Genomic DNA, 26836 nt, shown 5'->3' on the forward strand with positions numbered 1-26836 from the left:
CTCGCATTACTACAATTTTTTAATTATGGTCCTATATTATCACTTTTATTATATTTTGAACAGCATTGATAATTGTATTGTAAATAATTATTATAATTGTAATGTCGAATTGTATAAAGGAATAATACAAAGAATAATATTTAAAAAGTTATTGTAATTTCATTAGCGAAATACAATAAAATAATTAGACATAAAAATAAAATAAATTAAAGATATACTTACCTGCAAAAACGGGCTACTAAATTTATTAGTAGCTCGTTTGTTTTATGGCTGAGTATACTTACAAAGAAAAGAGGACCGCCGATAAACCGCCGGTGGGGGTGGTGGAGGGCCTCTATATCTCGTTTTTGCTAAATTATACCTTAAATTGACAATATATGTTTAGAAGAGATTGAATTTATTAAAAACCTCTATATAATATATATTGCTAGTAATTATAGAGACTTTGATGCATACTAGTAATTATGTCTGGTAAAAACGGACTGAAAATTGGCATAAAGAAACATAACTTCGTAATTTTATAAGATATTATAAGATAAAATTCATTAAATTAACTTGTTTGAATTTTCAATTTCGTTTATTAAAATTAAAAAAAAAACAATTTTTATTTACATGTGTAGGAGATGCGAAATGGATAGTCGGCACGCTTTTGTCCTGAGGATTTAGTACAGAGACGAACCACATCTACTGTCGACGATACGATTTTATCGATGTTGGAAAATGTATATATTATAGTCACGTAGTTCTCAAATTGAAAATGGATGTACTGGCGGTAGTGGGCGATTGTTTCAACCATAACAGGAAAAAAACCGGCATGTCCTCTCTCAGTTTTCTCTCTGATGGAACATACCAAGAAGTCGTAGCAAGGGATCAATGAAACTTTATCCCTAGAATGGAAAGTGAAAAGTGGAAATTGAAGTTAATGGAGAAATCTTTCACTTTTAATCCTAGGAAAAAAGTTTCATGATCGATGAGACCCTGGAGAGAAAAGAAAGATAAATTGGTTCAAAAATTCAACCAAAAAGAATAGGCCTAATATCTCGTTTTTCCAGCAATTACACTATAAAAAGTGATTGGCTGTCGCAATTTTAAGGCGATATTTATAAAACAATATTCGTAGATTGACCTCTTTGAGATAGTTTTAAATTTGTAAAAAAAAAAATCCAATCTTGCATTTAATGAACTCATATTTTGGGAAAACGTTTAAGACGATTTTAAAAATATATAAAATTAAATTATAAATACCTCTACAGGATCTCTAATAGACTTGCTATTACAGATCTCCAAACTGAAACACATCTGTACACTCGTAGTATCATCGATATTTTGTGAATTTAAGAAGCATCACAATAAAATTCTTGCATGAATACTCGCTGCTAAGCAGATTATATTTAAAATGTGGCGATAGTTCTCTTACAAATACAAGCGAAAAAATAAATATATCATGAAAAATCATTCTTAGAATGTAAGCAATAACGTTGAAAAAAATCTTCAATATCTATTCGGAAACAGCTGTACCTCTATAATGAAATTCTCCTCTTGACATTTTCTCCCGCTGCTCCGTCTATTTGCCATGTAGAACAAAATCGTGAAATAAGAAAACAAGTAAAAACGGAGAATATAAAATAAGAGCAAAAATCAAAGAGATTCCACAGTAGAAGGATGACATTGTTTTACCAATTCCAGAATAGAAGAATTCTATACTGTACAACCAGTATTATTCCGACATTCATACAGATATAATAAAAATATTTTACAAAGCGCGATAACGGTAGAATTCTATAACTAAATAACTGATATTAATACCGGCACATAATGTAGTAATATATGTCAGCAGCATTATAGGTAGAGTGGACAATATCAAATGAGTTTTATGTAGTATTTCGATACCTGAAATAAGAATAACAATCAACTTATCTAAAACAATAAAAGGAAAAGAGATAGATGATGTTACTTAAACTTTGCGTTCTTAACTTACTTGCGTAGCCGAGAAACGTTATGTAAATGTAATAACCGATAGATATAAACCAAAAAGTATTTCCAATGAATCGCCCCCAAAATGTATCATTGTTTATGAGACCTGCAAAAGTGAAATGTAATAAATAATATTCGATGGTGCATATTTGATACAAAATATATGAAATCCAACCATTATATAGAAATAATTGTAAAATGTGAAGTATAACTAATGGAGGAAACACTGCATTTAAGTGGATGTCAAATGCATAGCCCCATTCAACATCTTGTGTTCTGTCTATCCTGAGATATCGATTTGTTATAAACCTATAAATAAACATATAGAATTAAAAATTGAAGATAAAATTATTGAATTAGCTTTAATTGATTAACTTTAATTTCTACTAATATGAATTAATTTTAATCTTGATTTAATTTACTCTTCATCTTTTTCTCTAACTCTTAAAATTAAAGATAAAGAATAAGTTGAATCGAGATGAAAATTAATCTACATTCACAGACTTATATAAATAGACTGCTGACTCAATGTGATAGAAAGAGATGAACCTGATTCCGAGCTGTTTTTGTTTAGTTTCCATATGCATATGTATGCGTCCTGTCTATGAGTATCATGTAAATTTACCCATGTAATTTATACATGTGTGAATGAAAAAACTCAAATATGGCGCTGCCCAGCGCTGTCTTCAAACATGGAGGCGAAGTTGGCAGTCTATTTATAGAAGTCTGTGTCTACATTGATAGAAACAGGCGTTAGAATTAGACAAAAATTAATTAAATCGAGATTAAAGTTATTCTACATTGGTAGAAATAGATAAGTTGATTTTAGAGCATTAATTAATATCTCTTTTATACAAAAAGTACAATCATAAAAAAGCAGTATAACTTTATAATTAGCTTACCAAAATATCGTTGCTATTAACAATCCAACAGCTAAATAATCAATGAACATCATATAAAGCAACAACTTCGTAAATTGAAATATTCTTAAATTCAGCATCAATCCCAAACCGATGGTAGATATGCAGAAACAACCCATGACCAATACTAAAAATGCAGGGTCGTCTCTTGCAAAATGCGATTTTGTTTCTGCAAAAATCCAATGAAGAAATCATAAGACTAGAATATATGCTACTAGTATATCTGATATATCGGTATGTAACGTACGTTTTCTGTTTTGGAAGTTTCTGTATACTTTTTGTGGCGCTACAAATAGATAGACCATCTGCCACATAGCAAACTCAAAATCCATCTGTTCGAACTTCAACAATTTTCTTAGATATTTGTAGCTTTTTGTCGCCGCCCCCATACAATTATGTCTGCAATATAACAAATCATTCAATCAAGCCACTTTACTACGTTTTTTTTACCTTGAAGTAAAGTGATAAACTATAGTAATAAAAATTCTAAAATGCATGCAATACGAGATCAAATCATTTTGTGAAAAGACAATCCAGTTAAATGATGGAACGGAAATTGAATACGTTAATATTTAAGTTATAAATTACAAAAAAATGAGACGATGCATATCCGTGACGTTACCTGTAAACGATCGGCATCGGCAACGAGGACGAGAATTCTGTTGGAACGGGCGAGTGACACCGACTCGTTGGTGGCGACGTGGAATACTTCATTTTCGGTCGTTTTGACAGCTCGTACCTCGCGCAATCACTTTCGATAGATAAGCATAACCCCTAATAAATTAAATTCTCTTGCGACGCGATTTTAGGTTATGTTTGCGTATTATTCACTATTTTATTATGACAAGTCTAAAACCGCCTGTTGTGAATTTACGCCCTCTCGTGGCAAATATCACAACCACAGCACGCTCGATAATAAACGCAATAAAATGATAAAAAAAAGTTTTAAAATAAGTATATCGCCCTCAGTAAATTATTGTCAAATATATTAAATAATTAATAAATTTTTGCAAAATAATCTCGGGATAATTATAGATTGCAAAATTAATGTCGCATTACAGAGGCGCGAATCTTGAAACTCGGATGGCAATATCAATTAATGAATACATATACTCTAAACTTTAAAACCTTTTTATAATGCATACGTTGATTCTTTCCGCAATTTTATTGCTCTTGAAACAATAATCAACGTATTCAGTTTCCATTCTGTTATTTAACTCAATGTCTTTTTACAAAGTGATTTAATCTTACTTTTAATCTTATTTTTACTGTACATTTTTATGATACATATCGTAAAAAATAACTCTTATGCGATTATAAAAAAGGATTGTTAATACAATCTTAAATAACTGAATCAATATTTTCATTAATGATAATGGCGTAGCCATACACACAGAGATCACGCGACTGAAAACCTAATGTATAGGAAATTGTATTCGGCCACATTCCGCATATTAGATATACGACTAATCGATTTCTCTGCATGTACGCTTCGTGTAGTAGATGCTAAATTAATCTGGATAGGCCTATAGAGAATGCGGTGTACGTTATGCTTACGCATATATATTGCTACTTGAAAATACTATAAAACTCAGATGAAAAAATTTTTTACAGCCCTTTAAAAGCATATTTAATTATATATTAATGTTATTGTGTGCTGTGTTATCAATATTATAATTATTATTACTCAACTATTAAAAAACACGTATGTTCTCCGTTTTGTTTCATAAAAGATACAAAGTAAAATATAATACACAAATTAGCGAATTTAAAAGAAAATACTCTTATAAAATAGAAATGTCTTCAATCCTACAACATGTATTTGTGCTGTACAGCACGTAGGTATATTACGGAATAAATAAAAAGTAGACAGATTCCACAAATTCTGATCAGCAGGATAATTGTGTGTGATTTTTAACATGAGAGCTCACACTCGTCTGAATGTCCGAACAAAAATGTTTTTATTTTGCTGAATTTTTTAATTTGCTTCCGCCGGACTCTGCCAGTAGTGCGCTTGCATGGATAATCGCTGATTGTTACTTGGCTTGAGAGGCGTCACGCAGCGGGCGGCATCCGGAAATCGCTCGTGATAACGCTCTAATCTCAGGTACTTCACAGTCACTAAATTACCTGCAAAGGAAATATAAATCCTAAAGTAATGATAAGTGATTCTCTGAAAAATCAATTCTTTCGCGCACTTGGGGTACAGTCACCACTTAATGCTTGTAACGTTCTTGAAACTACTTCATCCTTGCTACTTATAAAATATTAAACGCAGACAAATGATACTCGCCAGTGTGTAAGCATCAAATGGAATACACCCCGAGGTGTGAAACAATTGATTCTTCAGAGATTGTCCATTGAAATATATTGCAGCATATGCATTAAAATCAATATAAAATTAGCATAATGTTGGCATAAGTTTGCAACAAGGATTATATTAAAAAGAAAAAATTATATACTAATATTATAGTCCGTATTCAGAACGCGCTTACAACAATGTTAGTGCGCTAACATCCTATAATTTACGTTACGCATACTATAGAATTTTAGAGATAAAAGCGCGTTCTGAATACGGGCCTATATCTTTAACACTTCTTCATTAATATTATGTTTCATAAGTTTTTCAATAATTAAGATTAATGTCTATTATGGTCGAAACTGGATCTTAGGTACTTTTAAATTATTTCTGCGTGAATTTATGCTAAATATATAGTCATTTGAACTGCGCGCCGAAATAATTTTTCGAACTTATAAACGCAATTAAACTATTATAGTAATATCACAAATTAAACTGATAAGCAATTTAATAATTTAATAAATTTATTTACAGCTTTTCAGTACATTAACATCTTTCTGATAGGATGTCAGATTGAGCATCAAATTATTAAATTGCTTATCAGTTTAATTTGTGATATTACTATAGTAGTTTAATTGCATTTATAAGTTCGAAAAATCATTTCAATGCGCAGTTTAAATGACTACATATTTAGTATATAAATTCACATAGAAATTATTTAAAAGCATCTAAGATTAGGCTTGTTCAATTTGAGCTCTGGAGCCAAAATGCAAAGTCATTGATGTACAAAAATTCAATGTAAGATTTTAGGAACTATGAACTGTTGATAAGCGTCACTTAGATGCGTATCAATACTTTACAGTCTCCGCAATCTTACCTACATTGAATTTTTTTGCGTTTTGGCTTCGGAGCTCAAATTGGACAAGCCTGATCTAAGATCTAACTTCGACCGTAATAAGCATTAAACTCTTACTTGTTGTGTATTCACATATACGATCTTAATAAATCGTTTATTATTTCTCAGTAATATTAGCAAAATTCTGTAAAAACTTTACGTGAGACGGTCGCTAACAGCTAGTGTTTAAGTATTAAGTTTAGAAAATAAGAATTATAGCTTTTATTACACATACCATCGAACCAACAACCATGTAATGCCCTGTAAGCTTTGCCAGCATCTTCCTGCGACATACATTTCATATAAACGCAACCTTCACGGCTGCCAATGTCTACTCGAATGTGAAGTATCTTTACACCCTCCCCACATTTCTCTAAGATGGCATCCTGCACTCTCGTTTCCCAATCGTCTTCGGTTTCGCTATATCATAGTAAAAAGTAATTTAAATCATCCATTAACCAATTTTAGACGCGCTCATGCATTACTTACATATCTGGATCAAACATGTGCCTAATTTTCAAGCAAGGTGTCGGCGAACAAGTCAAGCTATTAACCGACCCCTCCATCGTTTCGAACGCTTGTCCTTGCCAGACCTTTGGCTTCTTACCCAAGGCCGCGCTTTGCACAGGAGATTTATTCAAAGCATTATTTGGCAACCATCGCCAGACATGAAACTCTTCTCCTGCCACTTGCTGCACCTCTCTTCGAATTCTAAAGATCAAGATCATATCCCGTTACACAACTGTAAGATATAAAACAAAGACATACAAAAGATTTTTTTTACCTGGATTCATTTTCATCTAGAAACTTAACTGCCTTTTCCCAAAGACTGGTCATTCTTTTACGATCTTTCGGTGGAATAAGATTATCTCGTACATGATTAATAGCAAGGAAACTTTCCTGCGCGCCGGGTTGCGTGGACGCATTTTGGTGATGTGTTTCAACAATACTTATAATATCGCTAACAAGCTTAAATACTTCTCTCTCCATATTTTTCTTGTATCTTAGGTACCAAAAGTACGATTTATAAATTCCGATACCTGTTAATGAGACTGAAGATGCACATGTACTATTACAAATCTTTCGATACATGTAGTTCTGTCTATGTATGCATTGCAATATCGTAAACAGATATTACTTTGCGAATCATTCGTAAATTTTTTGTAGTGCGTATTCTTTTTTTTTATGCATTCAATATCTATATGAAAAGTACGTATCTCTCGATGCATTTCAGGATATAAAAAAAGAAGTGTCTCGTTACAAAGTAATTTCAGTTTACGACAATATATTAAAGACGAAATTATATCGGCAAAACATAGAGAATCATTTTAAAATGCAACTACTTTACTTAAAGTATAGCTTACAGTACACCATAAAAAAGTAGTGAATAATAATCTTATGAATATATACATCATGTATTAACGGCATGCACATAGGATCTTATAACACAGAACAAGGTTCAGGAAGTTTTCTCAAATAAACAATCTGTTAGAACTTTACCGATTGCCACTATAAGAGCAGAAGAAATGATGGTAAAAATTTTGTTCTTAATAAGGCATTGCATTGGCAGCACAGGATTTAAAATTGCCATTCCAATTTTTCCATTTAGACGGGCGGAAAATAATTTATCCTGTAACAGTTAAATAAATGTATTAATACGATAATACAAGCATTCCTACGCCTAAAAAAAAGCGAAAAATAGATGAATATATTTACTAGAGTATCCAATGTTTCCATGGTTGCTCCATTATCATCATTTACATCAATAAGTGAGATGCCCCATTTCGGATTCTTAATGATTAAAAATTGCGCGCTATGCAGATCCTCCTTCACCTCAAGGCTTGTCTGGAAATGAAGAATTATTGATATATAATTCTTGCATCGTTAAATTAATTCTAGTTTTCAACCCACCACTTTCTCACTCGTAAACATTTCCACGATATCCGCATTAGTCAAGTATGGTTTCTCATTCGAATTTTCACATATTTTAGATATCGTCTTTCTCGTTAGGATGGGTTGCAGATGTTTTAACAATTGCAACACAGATTCTATGTTTTCCTTCATTATACAATTTACTCCAGGCGCTTTAAGATCAGGAGCTCCATCGAAGAAACATTGCGGTATGTTGTTATCTATAAATACAGGTGATATGAAATTATACAAGCTATATAAATCATTAATCTATGTAACATTGAAAAAATTGGGAATGATTGTAAATATAAGACAGTTTCAAATTATATTTGTTTCAAACGAAAAACTGCCATTTTTTAAAACAATCATATAAGCCAGAAAAATAATGAAAATGAAAATGGCAATCCTTTATTTGAAAAAGTCAAAGTCCCGTACGAAACTACTTTCTCCCTTGTATACAAACAAATCAACTCTTCAAAATAAATCATATTTGTTATATGTAACAGATTAAAAAGAATGTCTAAATGTTACAAATAATGATTAAAAATTCAATGATTCTAAAGAGTAAACATATTTTACTCTTTAGAACAAAAGATACAATAAATTAAAAATTATATGTCAATTTAATCATTTTTTTTACATAGCAACAAATAACTCATATTCTTAAATTTTAAAATTGGTCTGTTCTACAAAAACTTGAATATTTCAATTTGATTGATATATTTTTCCGAGCTGCACATACGTTTTATCTCTACATACAAATAAGCATCGTATTATCATCTAAATTAAATGATACAAAACGCGTGTTCGCAAATATAGGTGAAATAAACTGGAATATAGATGCATTGAAAGAACGGGAAAAGAGGAAATAAAATATCCAAATTAATTCAAGAAATATTTGATTTTTATTATACATGTAAATATATATATAGAAAAAAGAAAGTACAATTCAAGACATTCTCTTGTATGTTTAATTTAGTAAGCTCGAGACAATTACTTTATTAGCCGTTAACGTTAGTAATAATTAGTTATAAATATATAATAACTTGCATTCTGTAGGCCAAAATTGATTTGATAAAAGAGCATATACATTATGCTTTGTGCCTTGTTATTTATGACAATCAAGCGTGTATTTCTGGGAAATCTCTTCCCTTCAAAGTTTATCGGTCTCTGAAATCTTCTCTAGTTACATCTCGGCATACCTACCCGATGAAAGCGATGGAAGCGTCTCGGTTTCCCCACCAAGTCCCAAATATATTATTGCAAGAACTACAAAGAATAGGGCAAGTACTGCTACGAGGCCCATCGATACGATATTCTGATTATTTCGTACATTCTCCATGTCTGTATTCGTCGTCGACGGTTTATAAGTCGCTCTACTAAAAATATCTCGAACCCTGTCAGCAGACGATGCAGTATATCTCGAGCTAAACAATATTTGTTGATATTATACATTACATATAATTCAGATAAAATAATTTATATATACCTTGGCTGAGTTGACGGCGAATACATGCTCCTTAAGGAAGAGAAGTGACCATTCGAATCTCTCTCTTTCACTTCTGGTAAACCAGAGGTCAAAGTATGGCGTAATGTAGGATCTGAAGTTATAAAAAATTTATGTGAGATAAACGCACGAATTAAACACATAAATGTAATATAAAATTCTTATTTCGAACTAAATGGATACATTTTTTAATAATTAATTTGATCTGAATAAACTAAATAAATAAAATTACAAATAAAACTTTTCAATTAATTATAGAGGTACGAGCGTAACATTTGGTTTGAAATAAGTGTCTCATATTAAAGTATATTAGACTTTATTGCATCAACAGATTCGCTTACTTTTTAAGCTGGACAACGTGGATGGCGGTGTATTCGTGTTTATCAAAGATTGTGAACTGAGTCTCCTTGTAAACTCTGATAAAAATGGAGTTTCATAATTTGCAAGAAGATCCCTCTGATTCGTACTGTCTCTTCCACTCACGTCTTCCTTTGTGGATTGAATCAGAGAGACGCTTGGCTTCAAGGAAGATACATTGTATTTGCTGTCCTTCCATCCATAAGATGGCCTGGTTTTAGACATCTGATCATAATCGAAAGTCCCGCGATCGTATACTCGAGAATCGTACAGTCTGCTGCTTGGATTGGACAAGTACTTGTCGTATGAGCGTCCATATGAACTTCCAGCATCCTCCACGACATCCGAGTCCGATCCAGTTTCTAAACCATCAGATACATAGGTTCTCTGTGTTTTGTTAAATTTGCTCGACGTAGTTTTTGAAGTTGTGCGTGTCACAGGAGGCATGCTTGAGTCAAAATTTGTCACATTAGGATCTTTGAACTCAGAATGTGATGGCGACAAATTCTCCTTGACTGGATTTTTTGTTACACTTGCAACATCAGGGGGAATAATCGAAGGTGGAGGCATAGGATTCGCCAAAGTTTGCCGACGCAGATTTGCACTCTTCTTCTTCTTAACAACATTTGTGTTTGTATCGTCGTCTGTGTCGTCGCTGCTATATCTAATGCATAGATGAAGAAAACAACAATATCAAAAGGGAGATACAAAATATATTCTACATATACGTAATGGTCTAGTATATTGGAATTCAATTAAAAGCATAAGAAATATTTAGAAATAGATTATAAACATAAAATATTTAAATTAAAATCTTATTAACACTAAATTTATTCTTTTTAGTTAAATTTCTTGCACAATTAATCTTTTCTCTTTTTCTTCTAATAAGAAAAAAAAGGAGAATCTGAATTGTATAAGAAATTCAGCTAAAAACAGGCCTTCTGTTGAAACTCCATGAATTTTTTTAACTTCTACAATACAACATAGGTTTAATTCGAGGAATAGCAACAATCGCAAAGAAAATAGCTACATTTTATAAATAATTAGTGTCGTGAACTAGATATTATGGCATCACACATTGCCAAAAACTGAATGTAAACATTGCCGTTTCATGCACCATCTTACATTCAGAATCGAGATAAATAAGATTTTTTCTGACGCTACAGAGAAGAGAATCTTACGTCGCGTGCTTCATTTAGCTGCGACATTAAAGATTGTTATCGCATGCCGACGTCGCCAAATTTGAAACTTCAGTAGAATCATAACATTCTTTTCGACTCTTCTTGACCTTTCCTTTCTGTGTTTTTTTTCTCTCTCCGCTCTTTCGCCGAAATCTCGAGCTTACTCCAAACTTCAAGCGTACAAGTGTGACACATGCTGAAAGAAAACTCGTGTCGGTGCATCTTTTCAAAGGAAAAATGCTCACCTGGCGGCTAACGAATGCCGGGATCCTGCTGCCCCTCCGCCGCTGCCGCGGGCCTCCATAAGGTTCTTCAGCTTCTTGGCGAGTATCTTGCGAGTCGTCTGCGTCACCGGTCCCACCGGATACCCGTACTCCATCAGCTTCGTCCGAAGCTCGGAATCGCTGAGCGCGTCCACCGACATCTTGTCTCGCGGGCGAGTGATCGCGTTCCCAAACGGACGAGACACCCGGCTTAAAAAGGGACGGCCCGATCGGCCGACGGTCGTATCACGACGTTACGGGACGTCTCCGCTCCGCGGACGCCCGGTCCCGCTCCGGTTTATTTCGATCGATGATCAATCCTCCGCCGCCCGCCGCCTTCCCGCGTGAGACGCTCACTCGTTCGCCGTTGTGCTCCTTCGTGGACGTCCGCGCACGTGGACTATACGTACGTACCAACCGGTCGTATCCCGGTCTCTGTGCGGCCGCACAACCAACTCGCTCTCGTCCTCTCGTCTCCGGTGAGATCCTCCTGAGACCCCGCCGTGTGATCACGCGCACCACCACCAGCGGCCGTCTCTTTCCGTACCGTCCGATTATTGCGCGGCTGCCTTCCTCCACCGCCAAACAATTCAACTCGCTCGGTAACTGCAAAAAGAAAAATGGCGCAATTTTCTAACGGTCGCGGGTACGCGCATACGAGATACGCAGCCGCGTGTGTGCGTAGCGTAACGTTCGACTCGTTTCCATGTGGGAATTGGTAGGAATGGCTGCGTTCAGCAGACTCAACAATTGAGTAACCGCTCACTGCTACTGGCTGCATTCAACAAACTCAACAGTTCAGTTAGCACTCGCTGCTATTGATGTATTCTTCTAGATCTAAAATTTGGTTGGACGATCTAAATGAATACACCAATAACAGCGAGCGCTCACTCAACTGTTGAGTTTGCTGAATGCAGCCATTGATGTAATCTTCCAGATCTAAAATACTGATTGGATGATCTAAAAGAATACACCAATAACAGCCAATGGGAATCTCGATGCCCCAAGGTGCTCCAGCCTCCAATCGGTCACGAATGAAACTTGTCTGATTGGTTGGATAAATGGCGGGAATTTTTGTTTGTGCTTGAACTCTTCTACTTTACACTGAATTTGCGAATTAAAAAATTAATAAAATCGATGGGATAAGGTAGTTTAAACTTTAAAAAAATTTTAGTTTTTATAAATACTTTCCTACAAGCGTTGTTGCTTCGAAATTGGTACATATAAATGAAATTTAAAAGCAATACACAGCTTGCGCTTTTTTTGTTCTTTAAATATATAAGAAAAAAAAACTTGATGTTTCAAAACATCTAAAAAAGTTTTATTGGAATCAGTTTTTTCGTGTGAATTAGTTGATTACTCAAAATAATTGAGTAACAAATAAAAATATGTAAAGGAAAAATGTAAGAAAAACGTAAAAAAAATATTATGTAAAATAAATTTTAAAATTATAAGAAAATGGAAAGATTTGAAGAGAAGCAAGATGAAATTCATCTTGCTTAAACTAATTTTAGGCAACTTGTAATTTTCTGTATCATATAACGCGAAAAATTTTTAAAAGATATATAATTAAAATTGAATATAACCTTTATAAATAATTTTATTATAAATTATTTTTAATTAATTATTTCAATTAACTAAAAGAAAAATTAAAAAAAAATTAAAATACATTATATATCAAAATACGTAGCATACAAAATTATAAGTAGAATTTTATAAAATTTGACATGAATTTAGAAGCCTAAGGACTTTAAACACATATACATAAATACACAATCTATAGCTTTAACGTTACATTTTGTTCTTTGTACAATACAATACGTTAACATTGGAATATGGCGCACAAATAATATATCAATTTATATTATAGGATCCATATATACTTATATGTAATAGTATACTTATTACGGCATATAATATACGTAGTGCGATATGTATATGCTTTAAAATACTATACAACTGCTGTGTTACTGTCGAAATGCATGTCTAAACAATCGTGTAATTAAGTCAGCGACGATACGTCTTCCTTATTTTGTCATACGAATTGTTGTACACAATTCTATTCGACTGAAAGTTGCCCGCCAAGAGTAGAAAATGGCAAATGTAGTGACTATATAGCGGTCGCGATTCTGTCGACAATTTGCAAACGCTAGCGCGGTCAGAGAGGGATTCCAATTTAAACTTACATATATTATATATAAACTTATACTTACGTATGCAAACTTACATACTGCCGTTAATTAGAGTTAGTAGAGAAATCTGTTTCAAAAATCTTAAATACTTAATCTATATCGTTTATTTAATTTTATTAAAAAAGTTTACTCCGATATGTTTCTCTGTAGACAACAGATTTTCGTCTCGTTAATCTGAGTATGTTTTCTTTTTCCCTTTTTCTTCTTGCAAATAGACGACAGAATTACACATACACAGGCAGCATAGACGCAGGAGTGACATAACGGATTGTCTTATATGCTATGTGCATGTTTTATATATATGATGTATAGAAATCACGAACTCGTTACATATACTCTGTAATTCCTTACTAACTCTTTGTATCGCAATATTGTTTCTTATATGTTATAAAGTACTACTACATACGCGGTAAAGTCGTTTAAGCAGTTAAAGAATAGAAAATCTACTGTATAAGCAGAATATAATGTAACAACATTGTACTCAATTCTTAATAGTCTCTTGAGTCTCTCTTTTTTTTCTTCCGATTTTTTCTTTTTTTTTTTAATCGCGTCGGCCGAAAATATTTCAACGAACCTATTTGCTTTCGAAAGCATATAGAAATCGTATTGCGATGAGGAATTTAAATGCATCAACGTAGACCGTATTCGTCATATACTGTAAACTGTTTACGCATCAGATTGCTACATCTGCGATAACGCTATAAACTACACGTACTTATAAAATATTATATCTATATATTTATATATATATTATATATATATACACATATACGTACACGTATCTAATGCAAATAACGCAATAAATAACATCTGCCCGAGCTGCCTCCGTTCCATCCTGCACTTAAAAGACGTGTCTTGTGCTTTATAATTAACTTAAAGGATACATGAGGTAATAAGTTCAAAGATATACGCTATGAACGATGGATATAGCTACGCCTCGAATTGCAATGTAAGAGTTTCGTCTTCAAGCGTTCGAAAGAGACTCGTTTGGTATGCATGCTGCACAGAAGTCCATATTCTTCTTCCGATGCATGCATACGCTACTACGGTCTTTTGTTCGCAATCAGTGCTATTGACAATATAAAACGGATGAGAATAATGATCGGTACACGTAATAATGATAAGCCTTAGTCGAGCCGTTCTCTATCACGTTAACGCACACTCATTTCTCTTTATTTTTGATGAATAACTAATGAAACACTCACAAATGGTTCGTAAGACTCAAACAAGACTTGTACGCCACTTCAGCCATGCGCTATCGTTTTAAACGATTAATACTTAAAGAGCTGTCCGCAATAAAGTCCTTTATCATAAATGAGAAAAAAATTTACCGTCGTTATAACAATAAAGTGTAAAGCTAAAATTATAAAGCGCTTTACATATAGCTTAGATTCGTATCAAATCGGTAAATACTAAGTAAATTATTCCTTCCTCATGGTGTGTGCCCTCACGCTACGCATATCGAAAATTTATGACATGCATAATAAAAGTGGCAGATTTCAGTATAAATATATATATGTATATATTAGTAATATACGCGTGGATTATATTATAAAGTGAAAGAAAAAGAGAAAGAGGAAAGAGAAAGAAGAAAAATAATAAAGATGATGTGTGTGTGTGCATAAAAATTAATATAAAATAAACTATTAGCATCTCTTATATAATATATACATTTACAGAAAGTTTATTCTCTGAAGATTTTTCTATAATAAAAAGACAAGAAATGTTAATAATATACAATTAAAAAAACGACTGGAAAGAGATACGTAAGCATATATATTATTTTGGAGTCTCTCATAAAATTGCTTGAAAACAATTGTAACTATACAATAGGTCTCTATGGAATTGTAATTGTTTTCGCGCAAGAATATGCTGCAAAATAAAAAAGAAAGCTTTTTAAACTTTCTCGAAGTTTGAATTATTATCTTGAATTATTATGATTTACATAATTTTACATAATTTACATATGTATCATTTTTTTTCCAGTCCCTGTATTGTTTAAGAAAATAGGGGAAAAATATTGATAATAGACTAATTTGTAAATATTTCTTTTTTAATTATTTAGACATTTAAAAGTTTTGAGTTACAAATGCACAGGCTATCCCAGCAGAAATATGTTGGACGGTATTATTTAAATGCTTTCAAACATATTTATGTCTGCTAGCATAATGTACTACAAGAAATAGAATATATGTTAGCCTTCAAGTTAATGAAAGAGATGTTCAGTAAAATAATTGCAAAACTAACTTTCTATTACATAACATTACACACACATATTATCTATTCATAATTTATCCTTTTTTATAAAAGTAATCTTTTTCTTGATAATTTTACGTAAAATGTTGGTAGCATGCTAACAATTTGTCAATTAATTTCAAAAATATTACGATAAATTGACGTCCATATTTTGTCAGCAAAATCTGTCAACATTTGATAATTGCCAGAAGAAATAATTAGAAAACGATAGATTCTGCTCAGTTTCTACAGTTAATCCACCATCACATTCTGTTGGCAAATTTTATTTCTGGTGATATTTGTCGAAAAAATGTATAGCAAACTTTTGCAAAATCCGTTTTCAATAAATTTGGCTAAGTTATATATATATATATATATAAATATATATATATATATATATATATATATATATAATAATTTTTTTCTATTTTTAATAACCTCTACTAACAGTTTCAAAATATTATTTTATTTAAAATCTCTTGAATAACAATAATACTCTATAGTGATATTTTCTCTAGGACAACCTGTATAGATGGAAAATCAGATTAACGAAACTAAATATAACGTGTGATATGTTTGTCAGAAGAAAATGAATTAAGAGGAATAACGAAGAAAATCATTATTCTAAAATAAATTCGACATCGTGTTGCGTGTGTATTAGATAGTGTCCGGAATATCGGGGAAAGTCCCAATGTAAAGCTGATATTTTACGAATGGAAAATTTGATCGGGCACTATCCTATTAGGCAAAGTTTTTATACATAATGTTAAAGCTTCAAAGTGCAGTTAAAAATTAATTTGTTTGAAATTAAAGAAAAATTAAAGCTTTTATGTCTGCGCCTCTAAAGTTTAGAATTTTCGACTGCAAATATACTGGGGATAAAGCTAAGAGAAATATTATATTATTCATTTAATATAAAATAAACTTTGATAATTTCTCTATTTGGCTCCTTCTAGTCATTTTATCTATTAAATATAAAATAATTATAAAGAAAGACGTGGAGTCTACTCAAACTTTCTTTAAAAACAAATTGAATATAAACTGTGTATGTGTGTTATTTACGCGAATAAAGAACATAAAATTCATGTTAGAATTGTTATCTCTCAAATTCGGTGATGAATATGATATATATTCTTACGAATTTAATTTATGGATAATGTGTCGCCACGTTATAAATTGTGTTATAATTTAAATTACAGTAAAAATATTATACAAGTGTGTATATAAAATTGTCCAAGATCATGCGAAATGTAGGAAATACAAAAACCGAAGCTAATAATCAAGCTAATAATGGTCCCGAAATTGTCAGTATAAAGATTAACCTTTAAATAAGAAACAAAAAATTGTCAGTATAAAAATTGACCCTTAAATAAGAAATAAGATCGAAATGCGTACTTCTTTAACAAGATGTTATCCTACATCAAACTAATAGTAACTCGAATACACACCCATCTAATAAACAGATTATATCTACTTCAGATATTTCCGAACGACAACGAAAACCGACGAATTCTTCGACCAATTTTTCGAGTCGATTATTTCTTATGAAAAATTGGTCTTTATATCAATGGACACGTTTTAAGTTACTGTAATATCGTAAATTATTCATTCTCTTCAAAAAGCGGACTAGCTTTTAAACAAATATAAAGCATTACCTAATACAAACTGCTTCCTAATTTTCTCCAACTGCTGATTTGTATATACAAACCAAAAATTCTGTATAAAAATTTAGATAAATTATGAAATTACCCATTTCGCTTCCCATTAAGTATCTTAATAATAAAACTTCAATTATATTGAAGCTTCATAAGAAATTAAAGTTTTCTTATCTTATTTATATGTTATATTTGTATAAAAGATTATTCAATTTAAACTGCTGATACTTTGTGTATCCAAGTTAGATTGGTCGAAGAATCCGTAGGGTAATTTTTTTTTACGTTTAGCCAAAAACGCCCTACCAAAAACCCATTCATAGGCTTGTATACCTTCTCGTATGCGCGTGTGTTGAACTGTGAGAGCAGAAAAAGAAAAAACGAATCACCTAGAGAACAACATCGGGCAGGGAGCAATGCCACTAGGCTAGCTGCGTTCCACTTCGTCCAGCGTGATGTCCCATGCCAATCATGGAACCGCCACTTCCTATGTCATCACGAACTGTTTTCTTTTCCTTATAGTAAATCTCTTCACTTTCCTTCTCACACAACAGCAATACTGCTCCTCCAACTAGGAAAATCACCGCGCCCCAACCGACGCCGTACGCCCAACCGAATTCCCAATTGGTTCGGTTTCCTAAAAAAAAAAAAAATTATATTAAGTAAAAATTGATTCAAAGATATTCAATACAAATAAACAAAGATCATATTTAAAAAAGTGGACGTAGGATAAGGTAGAGGAAAACATATAATGTAAGTCGTAAAAAACTTGATACGATTTCCATCTACATAATTTTTCACGACTTAAATTATATGTTTTTCTTGGCTTATATCCATGGCCAGTATTTATAAACATATTTTAAAGTACATCTTGAGACATCATAAGCCATAATCACAAAATCATATTACCATCTTAAAACATTACTTATAAGACTAAATATACTTTATAAATTCGATAATACACAGTACGAGAATAATAACAGTGTATCCTTTCATCTTTCCTTTTCTTTTAATTTAATCAAATGAAACGAGAGATGTGTCAAAAGCTTACCGAGATTCAATTCTGCTGCAAAGCATATAGGATATATGATCAGTGCTATTAGGAGGGACACCACTGAAACACATACACAGACGTGAGATGTAGTTATAAAAAATACCAAACAAAAAGTAAAAAAGAGACAAAGCGCTCGTGTAACACTCACGTGCAATGCCCATGCAGAACACTGCAAATCTATAATATTTATGTTTGTCCCTGTGATCCTGTGTGCGCAAACCCAAACCAGTGAGAATCGTCGCGGCGATGTCCGTCAGAAGACACACCACACACAAAGCCGCAGCTGCCTTTATATAGGCTGTAAGGTAAAACCTCAGATTACACAATTAAGCCAGACACTAGTTTGATGCTTAGCAAAGAAAGGAATGGTACCGCTGTCCCTGGCTGCGTAGCATCCCGGGGGATCGGGCATGTTGAAGGGAAGTGGTGTTGGGGCGCCTTCCTCGATGCAGTGGGCGAACAAGCCCTGTCTCCATCCCAGGGCCATCAGCCAGTCGGTCGACGCCAAGCCCATTATCATCAGCAGCACCACTATGATCCCGCATATAAACGCGATCACCTGCAAGAAGACGGGCATGAATGTAACAAAGCGATTTCGTCAGTGTTCACTTAAACGCTATCACGCATCCAGGGTATCGTGGGGGAGAGACGTCTTTCTCTCTCTCTCTCGAGGAAACATGATACCTGCGCGATCTCGTTGTCACCCATGTGATCCTCGGCGACTGTATACATAATCATTTCACTTCCGAGTCCGCAATCACGAATCCGTGGAGAGAAACACGCGCGAGTCAGCGGCGACCGGTCAGGGCAAGGGGAAAGTTTCTCCTTTGCGACGTTTCCTTCAAAGACGTACACGCGACGACGACACGCTCCTTTTCGGATGACGCGCACGAGACATCGTCTGCTTCTCGGTACTTTCTTGACGTCGGCGACTCACGAAAGGGACGCGGAGCGGCTAGAAGATTACAACCCACCCTCTAGCACTCTCTCTCACCAAAAGGCACCGAGATACGCGCGTCGTGCCGAGGGTTCCGCGCGACGATCGTGAAGTCTCGTAGATGGTGGGGAGAAGGGTTGATTAACAGGCTCGGGGGTCAATGGCTTTCGTCGCGCTGGTGGACCCCGCAACGTATTATCAGACGAGGGCAACCCCCTATAACGCGCGCCGCACGGGTTGTTTTCTCTCCCTTTTTTTTATCTCTTCTTTTTTTACTCCTTTTCGTCTTTCTCGCGAAGCGGACGGATCGCAGATCGATGGCAGTGTTCCGGGGTCGTGGCCCCCTCCCCTCCTTCGCGACGCGAACGATTTTTAATGACAGTAATACTTGAACAGAAGGAGGGAAAGGGAGAAAGAGAGAGAGAGAGAGAAAGGGAACCGCGTCTCAAGCGAGAACGACTGACTCTCCGCGACTGGGATTGGGGAGGGAAGCAATCGGATTCCAGGTTCCAGGGAGGCTGCGCCCATCAGCACCCATTAAAGGTCGTGGCGCAGTGCGCGCGAGCGCCAATCTCTGCGCTCTCCCGCTCTTCCTTCGCCCTTTCTTTCTCTTCGGTTATTTTTATTTTCTCTATCTCCTTTTCTCTCATTCCATCCAATCTATCTGTCCCTTTCATGTCCTTCGAGTTATCTATAACTCCTTGCACGCATTTATTCATATCTTATCGAATGACAGTATAAGTAATTTATTAGTACAAGACATTATTCCATCTTTGTATAACATTGGCAAACAATAACGATGTAATGATTCATTATGTTACACTGTATCTCTTACTGGAAAATACACATTATCTATTTTTGCAAAGTATACAAAAATTCTATGTTTTTATTGCATATTTAATATAAAATTAGCTTAAAAATTGTATAAAATACAGAGATACAGTGGTATAGTCACGATTTATTTAATTAAAAGGATTAAATTGCAGTCTGTATGTGTCATACATTAAATTCTCTGTAATTACAGGACAACTCATTTTTTTGTTGTTGAGACACTCTAATGTGAGTTCAAATTGGAGTTACAAAAGTTTTTGTAGAAATAAATCTGTCATTATATTGTCATGAATAATTGCACTGCATCATCATTTTATAATTGCTTCTTTAAACTATCCTTTCATAGAAATTTGATCCTTTTTAATTATACACTTTAAAATCAAGCTTTTAATTTAAGTATCGCAACTATTTTATCCCATAAAATACAATATGATGATAATTTATAGAAAAAACAATCAAATCTAACATTTAATATAAATTTTAGCTTTAAAATCTTAGAAATATAGATTAGTATAGGAATTTATGATTAATTTCTGCCTGCAGTAAAAAGAAAAACGCTTTAAACTTACCTTAAGTGGTCTGGTTACAGTAAGAGTTTCGATAGTGGTCGTTTGAGGCATTCTATTTGCACTGTAATAAAAAAAAATTCGTAACTAAAAGAAAAACGGTGCAAAGGTTTCTATACAAACAATTTTCAAATTATTGTGCTTAAAGAAAAAATAAAACGCTACAGTAGAACTCCATTTATAAGAACTTTTATAAAAATAAATTTGTGCTCAGTTCCAAACATACAAATCCTAGTTCAGGTAATAAGATCTCGACATACTTCTGTTTTCGAACATCAGCTCTATTATCAGAACAAATATTAGTAGAAAAGATCTGTTGAGCCTCTATTATTCAAACTATTCGGTTATCGCAACTGTCTCTCGACATGTTCATATAAATGGAATTCTACCGCATTTCACTTAGGCAGGGCTAGGGTAACTGTCCCTATTAATGTGTCTTTTAGCCAACTTGCTTATTACTGAATTAATTATTAAATATTGTAGCTTTAATTTTATCTGCTTGCAATTAATATCGGGTTTTTAACTTTCTTTTTCTTATAATATTTCTTTAATCTAAAAAATGTTAATACTTTATAATGTTTTTGACAAAAATAAAAAACATGTTTTTGTCCCTATTAGTTGTGCCTCCACTTTGTGTGCCTATCCACATTTGACTTATTTTAACATATAGTTACTAAAACAGGTAATAAATTTAAACTAATTGTTTAGGTTTTTTATAAATATTACATAAATCATTATTTCAATTATATGATGCAGTTGTGTTTCTTGTCTTATTTTTAATATTTATTGTTATTTTAATAATACTTGACTTTATTGTTTGACTTACATTTTGTCTCTGACTATCGTCACCACAAGACCGTTTTGTCGATTTCTAAGATAGATCTACATGTAAGTTATTTAAATTGAAGAAATTAATAATAAAAATAATCTTAGTTCAGAGTATTTGAGTATTATCTAATCGGTATTTCTGATTTGTCTTACGAATTGACTGTACAGTAAATCTGACAATTTGATGAGCGATGTGTCTCCACCGTATCTTTGTGATATAATGTATCGGACTTTGTCTTCACTTTATGTAAGTTCTTATGATTGTATAATTCTTTTTCAATTTTTCACTCGGAAGTTATACCATTTGACAAATTAATGTGTTAAATTAGTATTCAACATATTTGACTTAATGGAGGTAACTTTATTTTCGAAGTTGTATGTACTATATTTCTATGCAATACGTTATATATTTGATTTTCTTTTTTCGCAATTCATATTGTTGTAAATGCTTTATTTAATAATTGATGTAAACGGCGCGGGCGCGATATGATTTTTGTACTTAATTTGATAACTTTATTTACCGATTTTAAGTTACGTTTAGTGCATGCTAATTGTTAAGTTATATTGATAGCTATGGAATGCTGGTAAGATGTACGATATTGATAAGGAAATTTATTGTATAGCTTTTTTGGCAATTAGATAAAGAAGAATGAACTACATTATCACGGATTCCTACGTTGGAGTTACGAGTATTATATAATCGGGTTTAATTTGAACATATGTATATTGATAAGGACCCAAACATAAGGGTCGAAACGGATATTTTTTATGATATAATTTGTTAAATTCACAAGCAAATAAATTGTGCATCCGATTAACCGATGTCGGCTCTGATGGGCTAGCTTTTTATTATTATATTTGATATATTTTTGCGAGCCTTATTTCAGATAGTTGTCGAAAAATAAAATATTATCTTCGGTATCGTATGCATAATAATTTAACTTAACAAGAAAAAATATTTTTCTTATTTATTCGTGCTAGTTTTCTTTATGACTTATATCGAAATACAAAAACACACTAATAGGGATAGGCACAATAATTGGGACAGTTACCCTATTCAAAACCAAAGATATAATATAATACCAAAGATGAATATTTAAAGTGATCTATTAGGACGTCCATGGATTAAAAAACTATGTAGAAAGACTGTTTTAGATCAAATATAGATTTAATCACAATCTTACATTGCAAATATAACATAGACTTTGAATGGCATTTATGTATTCTTATTATTCATATACAGAATTAAATTTGAGTCATAATGCGACAGTAAAACTTAATATCTAATAACTAGTTTATATATTTTTCTAATATCTGATTCAATATATATTTTTTATGGAATATATGCAGTCAAATCTAGGAATGTTCCAATTTTCAAAACATCGATCTTTCTAAATAACAATAGCGATTTTAAACTGATCTATTTTGTGAAAAATTAATTTTTCTAACTAAAAAAAGAATTATTTTAAACCAATCTCTTCGCAAAACATCGCTTCTTTTTTAACAAATCGATTCAGAGATCGCACATCCTCAGTCAGATCTCTAATTGTTTCAAAGTTGAATTATAAAATTTCAGAGGAAAAAAGCAATTAATATTTCTCGGAGATACTGCTTTAAATATTTCACATACTTACGTGATTAATTGTATTTAAAAATATGTAATTTGTGTGTATACAGAACGGATACTAAGTATATACTATAAAAGATTTTAAGGGGATCCTAAACCAACAGGAATTACCGACAATTGCAGATTGCCAATTTCTCCGAATTGGCTTTATAGATCACCAAATCCTTTAATAGAATAAAAGTATGCACAAAAAAAATACTGGCCATACTAAATGTGACGTAAAAATCGGAGAAAAATTTAAAACTTCATTTTATTTCAGCTCTCAGCTGTCACCTCAGGTTATCATTCCCTTATGCCCAATTTCTTCACTTCTAGATAAGTTGCGGATAACCTTATCCAGGAGATATCTCCATTGTATTTTGGGAGATATCTCTTGAATAAAGTTATCTAGAGGTGAAGAAATTGGGCATTAGTGTAGAAATTCTATACGTTGTACGTACCAAATATCTTCCTTGGAAGTGCATGACATGCACGAACAATCCTGTTGAGTTTGATGATAAATTGTGGCCAAAGACCTAACAAAAAAGATTTTCCAAAATTAAAGTCATATGATAAGAGTTATGTTTATAAATAAACATAACAAGATATGTGTTTATAAACATAAAAAAATTAATTAAATCGTGAAATACTCAATACATGTTATTGTACTATCAGATAAAATATGTATTTCATAATTCGAAATATTTACATTTTATTTTTAAACTCGAATTAAATCAACATAAAACAAGTTTAGTACGTACCAGTGTGCTCAGGTTTAGTATCCACTAATGCTTCCAATTGAATTCACCGTTAATCACACCTTCTACAGTTAATATATTTGTTCCCTCCCTGAAGAATTTGAATTTATGTTAAAGTATGCAAGAAATATAATTAACCCTTACAAAGTCAGGTCACCGAGCGATTCCTGTATGTGCAAGTTTTTTTGAGTCTTTCGGTAATTATAAATTATACTACATTTTATTATTTTCCAAAATAAAGTTTCAATATTTATTCTAAAAAATTAGAAGTATGTTGGTGAATTTTTAGAGATTTTTTTAACCATTCTGAATAGATGAAAAAACCAATGGATTCTAGTGATCCAGTTTGGACAGATGAGGTACTAAATTATACCTTGTATTGTAAGGGTTAAAAGAAAATACACTTATCGCCTTCTTCCTTACATAATTAGAATGCTGGCAAAGTCGACGGACATTAGTAATAGTAAATAATAATACATGAAACTATTCATGCCAAACAATTAGTTTAAAATCGGAATCAACAACATTCACACAACTGGACTCTCAACCAAACAGATGAAAGTACAAAAGATCAAAAACTCATGTGCCAAACGTGATTTCGACGCGAATTGACGTGAATTGTATCGAGAGGAAAACGAGCAAAATCGCGTCCAATTGAACTCGTTCTCACGGAGAAAATTATATGTGAGCACGTTGCTCGTACCTTGTAAAAAAAAACCTCTCTCCGTCCCACCTCGCACGTGGCATTGGCACGCAATGTCTGTCTTAATTTCGAGAATATTTGGATGCCCGGTCAGCCCGGTCTATTCCAGGAAACTCGGATCCGGAATGTAAGCTAGATTTTCTCTTTGAAAGAATGTGCGTTAATTGTCCGTATTGCTTCGTCTTTTCATCGACCTATCAGTTGTCACTTCTATTGTCACAATCTCGATTACGATCACTCGTCATTCTCGTCAACTACACTTGTTGGAAGAATTTACAGAGGTTAGAAAGTCAAGAGAGTGTGACTCAAGGTTTACTCAAGATAGTCAAGATCATATTTAACATCTGGTCGACACCTCACACACAATCAATGAGTCATTTTAAAATAATTCCATATTTTGTCATTAGAACCATTCGTGAATAATGGTGCGGCCACAATAGAAGGAATAAAGAATTAGGAATAAGGAATAAAGATTCCAACCTATCAGAAACTGTATATTCCAGTGTATCCGATATCTGATAGGTTAAAATCTTTATTCCTTATTCCTAATTGCTTATTCCTTTTATTGTGGCTGCACTTTAGGGCCTGCCCACAATAGAGGAACAGGAATTAGATATTAAGATTTCAACCTATCAGAAACTGATTACATCGGAATACACGATTTCTGATAGGTTGAAATCTTAATATCTAATTCTTGTTCCTCTATTGTGCGCAGGCCCTTAATCAACGCTGCATTCGATCATCTGTACTCATCATCAGCACTCATCTACACTATAGTGGAATTATAGGTCTGTTTTTTTGTGGCTGAACTAGTGTACACTTTTGGAACTTAAGCTGGAAACACAATAGACACAGGCAATAGGCACAGGCAATAGGGAATAACGAGCCGTCCAATCAGAGTCTGGAATATAATATCGAACTTATACCCCAAAGCTCTGATTGGATAGCTCGTTATTCCCTGTTGCCTGTGCCTATTGCCTGTGTCTGTTGTGTTTCCAGCTTTACAGTGGAATAGATATACGTTTGATATTTGTTTAAAGTGGGAAAGAGAGTCCTAGAACAGTTTAGTGCAGGAACAGAAAATAAACCAATATGTAGGTATGTTTCTTATTGCTGTATCTTCTGAACTGGTACATATACACAGTGCAATGAGTTGAAGTGAAACAAAAGATTTGTTCGCGTCGGGGGTTTGTAATTAAATTTTATTGTAATTTTTGGGTGTTACTGCTTAGCGTAATAAACATAATAAAAAACAGCTACTATAATTATATATTGAGAAATGGGTTCTTCCTTGGCTCCTTAAGTCCGGATCTACAATAGGGTTTTAAGCCTTAAACCATAAGAAATGGGCAAATCACAGTCGCTTATTCTTCTCGGATTCGACTGTAATTGGTCAATTTCTTACGGCTTAAGGCTTAAAACACCTATTGTAGATCCGGACTTGTTCTCTGTTCTCTGTTCCTTTTACCCCGAGGCCCGTATTCAGAACGCGCTTTTATCGATAAAAGCGCACTTTTATCTCTGAAATTCTATAATATACGTGACGTAAAATATAATATGTTAGCGTGCTAACATCGTAAGCGCGTTCTGAATACGGGCCCGAATCTACAATATAGCTGGATTTTCATCTGACGCTACGACGCTCATTTTCAGCGTCAAAACAGGTCACGTGATCAAAATTGACGCTTGATATTCGTCAATTTTGATCACGTGACCTGTTTTGACGTTGAAAATGAACGTTGTAGCGTCAGATGAAAATCCAGCCTATAGGTGTTTTAAATCTTAAGCCTTAAGAAATTGACCAATTACAATCGAATCCGAGAAAAATAAGCGGCTGTGATTCGCCCATTTTTTATGATTTAAGGCTTAAAACCCTATTGTAGATCCGGATTTATTGTGCGGAGCCACTAATGGTACGTATCCACTGAGAGCGTCACGCGTCGCGTCATCCATCGCGTCACGACGCGACGCGAAAGAGAGAAAGAATGAAGTTTATACCCCTCTCTTTCTCTCTTTCACGTCGCGTCGTGACGCGATGAACAACGCGACGCGTGAGGCGTCGTCTACAATACACGGAGTAAAAAGTAAAAGTAAAGCCAGCGGCACACGATGCTTTTTTTCCTGCTGGATTGCTTGCGTGCTACTGTGCTAGCAATCTGACTGGCTG

The 26836-nt window shown here is 33.4% G+C and overlaps 3 protein-coding genes across 8 annotated transcripts in view; all 3 read right to left on the reverse strand.

The window, feature by feature from the left end:
- Positions 1–1403: 1403 nt before the first annotated feature.
- Positions 1404–3608, reverse strand: Unc50 (Unc50 RNA binding protein). Its single transcript, XM_018510566.1, has 6 exons — positions 3517–3608; positions 3142–3293; positions 2877–3063; positions 2150–2283; positions 1979–2080; positions 1404–1890 (listed from the first exon to the last, which is right to left on the reverse strand). The coding sequence occupies exons 1-6, from the start codon at positions 3606–3608 to the stop codon at positions 1754–1756; spliced, it is 804 nt and encodes a 267-aa protein (XP_018366068.1). The 3' UTR covers positions 1404–1753.
- Positions 3609–4551: 943 nt separating this feature from the next.
- MAN1 (LEM domain-containing inner nuclear membrane protein MAN1) lies at positions 4552–11919 on the reverse strand. Of its 3 annotated transcripts, none has more exons than XM_018510631.1 (11): positions 11290–11468; positions 9848–10527; positions 9489–9600; positions 9206–9426; positions 8000–8220; positions 7805–7933; positions 7589–7718; positions 6873–7140; positions 6578–6799; positions 6324–6508; positions 4552–5024 (listed from the first exon to the last, which is right to left on the reverse strand). In XM_018510631.1, the coding sequence occupies exons 1-11, from the start codon at positions 11466–11468 to the stop codon at positions 4873–4875; spliced, it is 2499 nt and encodes an 832-aa protein (XP_018366133.1). In that variant the 3' UTR covers positions 4552–4872. The 3 variants fall into 3 exon arrangements, with proteins under 3 accessions (XP_018366133.1, XP_018366135.1, XP_018366134.1); XM_018510633.1 differs by having other exon boundaries at positions 4873–5024; positions 9206–9396; positions 11290–11919; XM_018510632.1 differs by having other exon boundaries at positions 4873–5024; positions 6873–7128; positions 11290–11919.
- A 5112-nt stretch (positions 11920–17031) lies between these two features.
- LOC108763194 (transmembrane protein 47) overlaps positions 17032–26836 on the reverse strand; it is a 24067-nt gene continuing 14262 nt past the window's right edge. The window contains exons 1-8 of one of the 4 annotated variants that reach the window (XM_018510615.1): positions 24685–25030; positions 23970–24057; positions 23670–23744; positions 20778–20838; positions 18813–18999; positions 18589–18738; positions 18438–18500; positions 17032–18023 (exon numbers count right to left, since the gene is read on the reverse strand). In XM_018510615.1, coding sequence (XP_018366117.1) covers positions 17809–18023; positions 18438–18500; positions 18589–18738; positions 18813–18999; positions 20778–20838; positions 23670–23698 — 705 coding nt within the window. In that variant the 5' untranslated portion in view covers positions 23699–23744; positions 23970–24057; positions 24685–25030 and the 3' untranslated portion in view covers positions 17032–17808. Of the gene's footprint in view, positions 18024–18437; positions 18501–18588; positions 18739–18812; positions 19000–19124; positions 19888–20777; positions 20839–23669; positions 23745–23967; positions 24058–24669; positions 25031–26836 lie in introns of those variants that run through there. The other 3 variants (XM_018510616.1, XM_018510619.1, XM_018510617.1) reach the window with 3 other exon arrangements.

This window comes from Trachymyrmex cornetzi, unplaced genomic scaffold, assembly GCF_001594075.2.
Source record: "Trachymyrmex cornetzi isolate Tcor2-1 unplaced genomic scaffold, Tcor1.1 scaffold345, whole genome shotgun sequence".
Lineage (NCBI taxonomy): Eukaryota > Metazoa > Arthropoda > Insecta > Hymenoptera > Formicidae > Trachymyrmex > Trachymyrmex cornetzi.

Coding starts and splice junctions, on each gene's coding strand:
- Unc50 (XM_018510566.1), bottom strand. CDS start 3,608: ATGAAGTATTCCACGTCGCCACCAACGAGTCGGTGTCACTCGCCCGTT. Junction 3,294..3,516: donor CCGATGCCGATCGTTTACAG/GTAACGTCACGG, acceptor GTTATATTGCAG/ACATAATTGTATGGGGGCGG. Junction 1,891..1,978: donor AACGTTTCTCGGCTACGCAA/GTAAGTTAAGAA, acceptor TTCTTATTTCAG/GTATCGAAATACTACATAAA.
- MAN1 (XM_018510631.1), bottom strand. CDS start 11,468: ATGTCGGTGGACGCGCTCAGCGATTCCGAGCTTCGGACGAAGCTGATG. Junction 6,509..6,577: donor CACATGTTTGATCCAGATAT/GTAAGTAATGCA, acceptor ACTATGATATAG/CGAAACCGAAGACGATTGGG. Junction 5,025..6,323: donor ACATGGTTGTTGGTTCGATG/GTATGTGTAATA, acceptor TTTCCTTTGCAG/GTAATTTAGTGACTGTGAAG.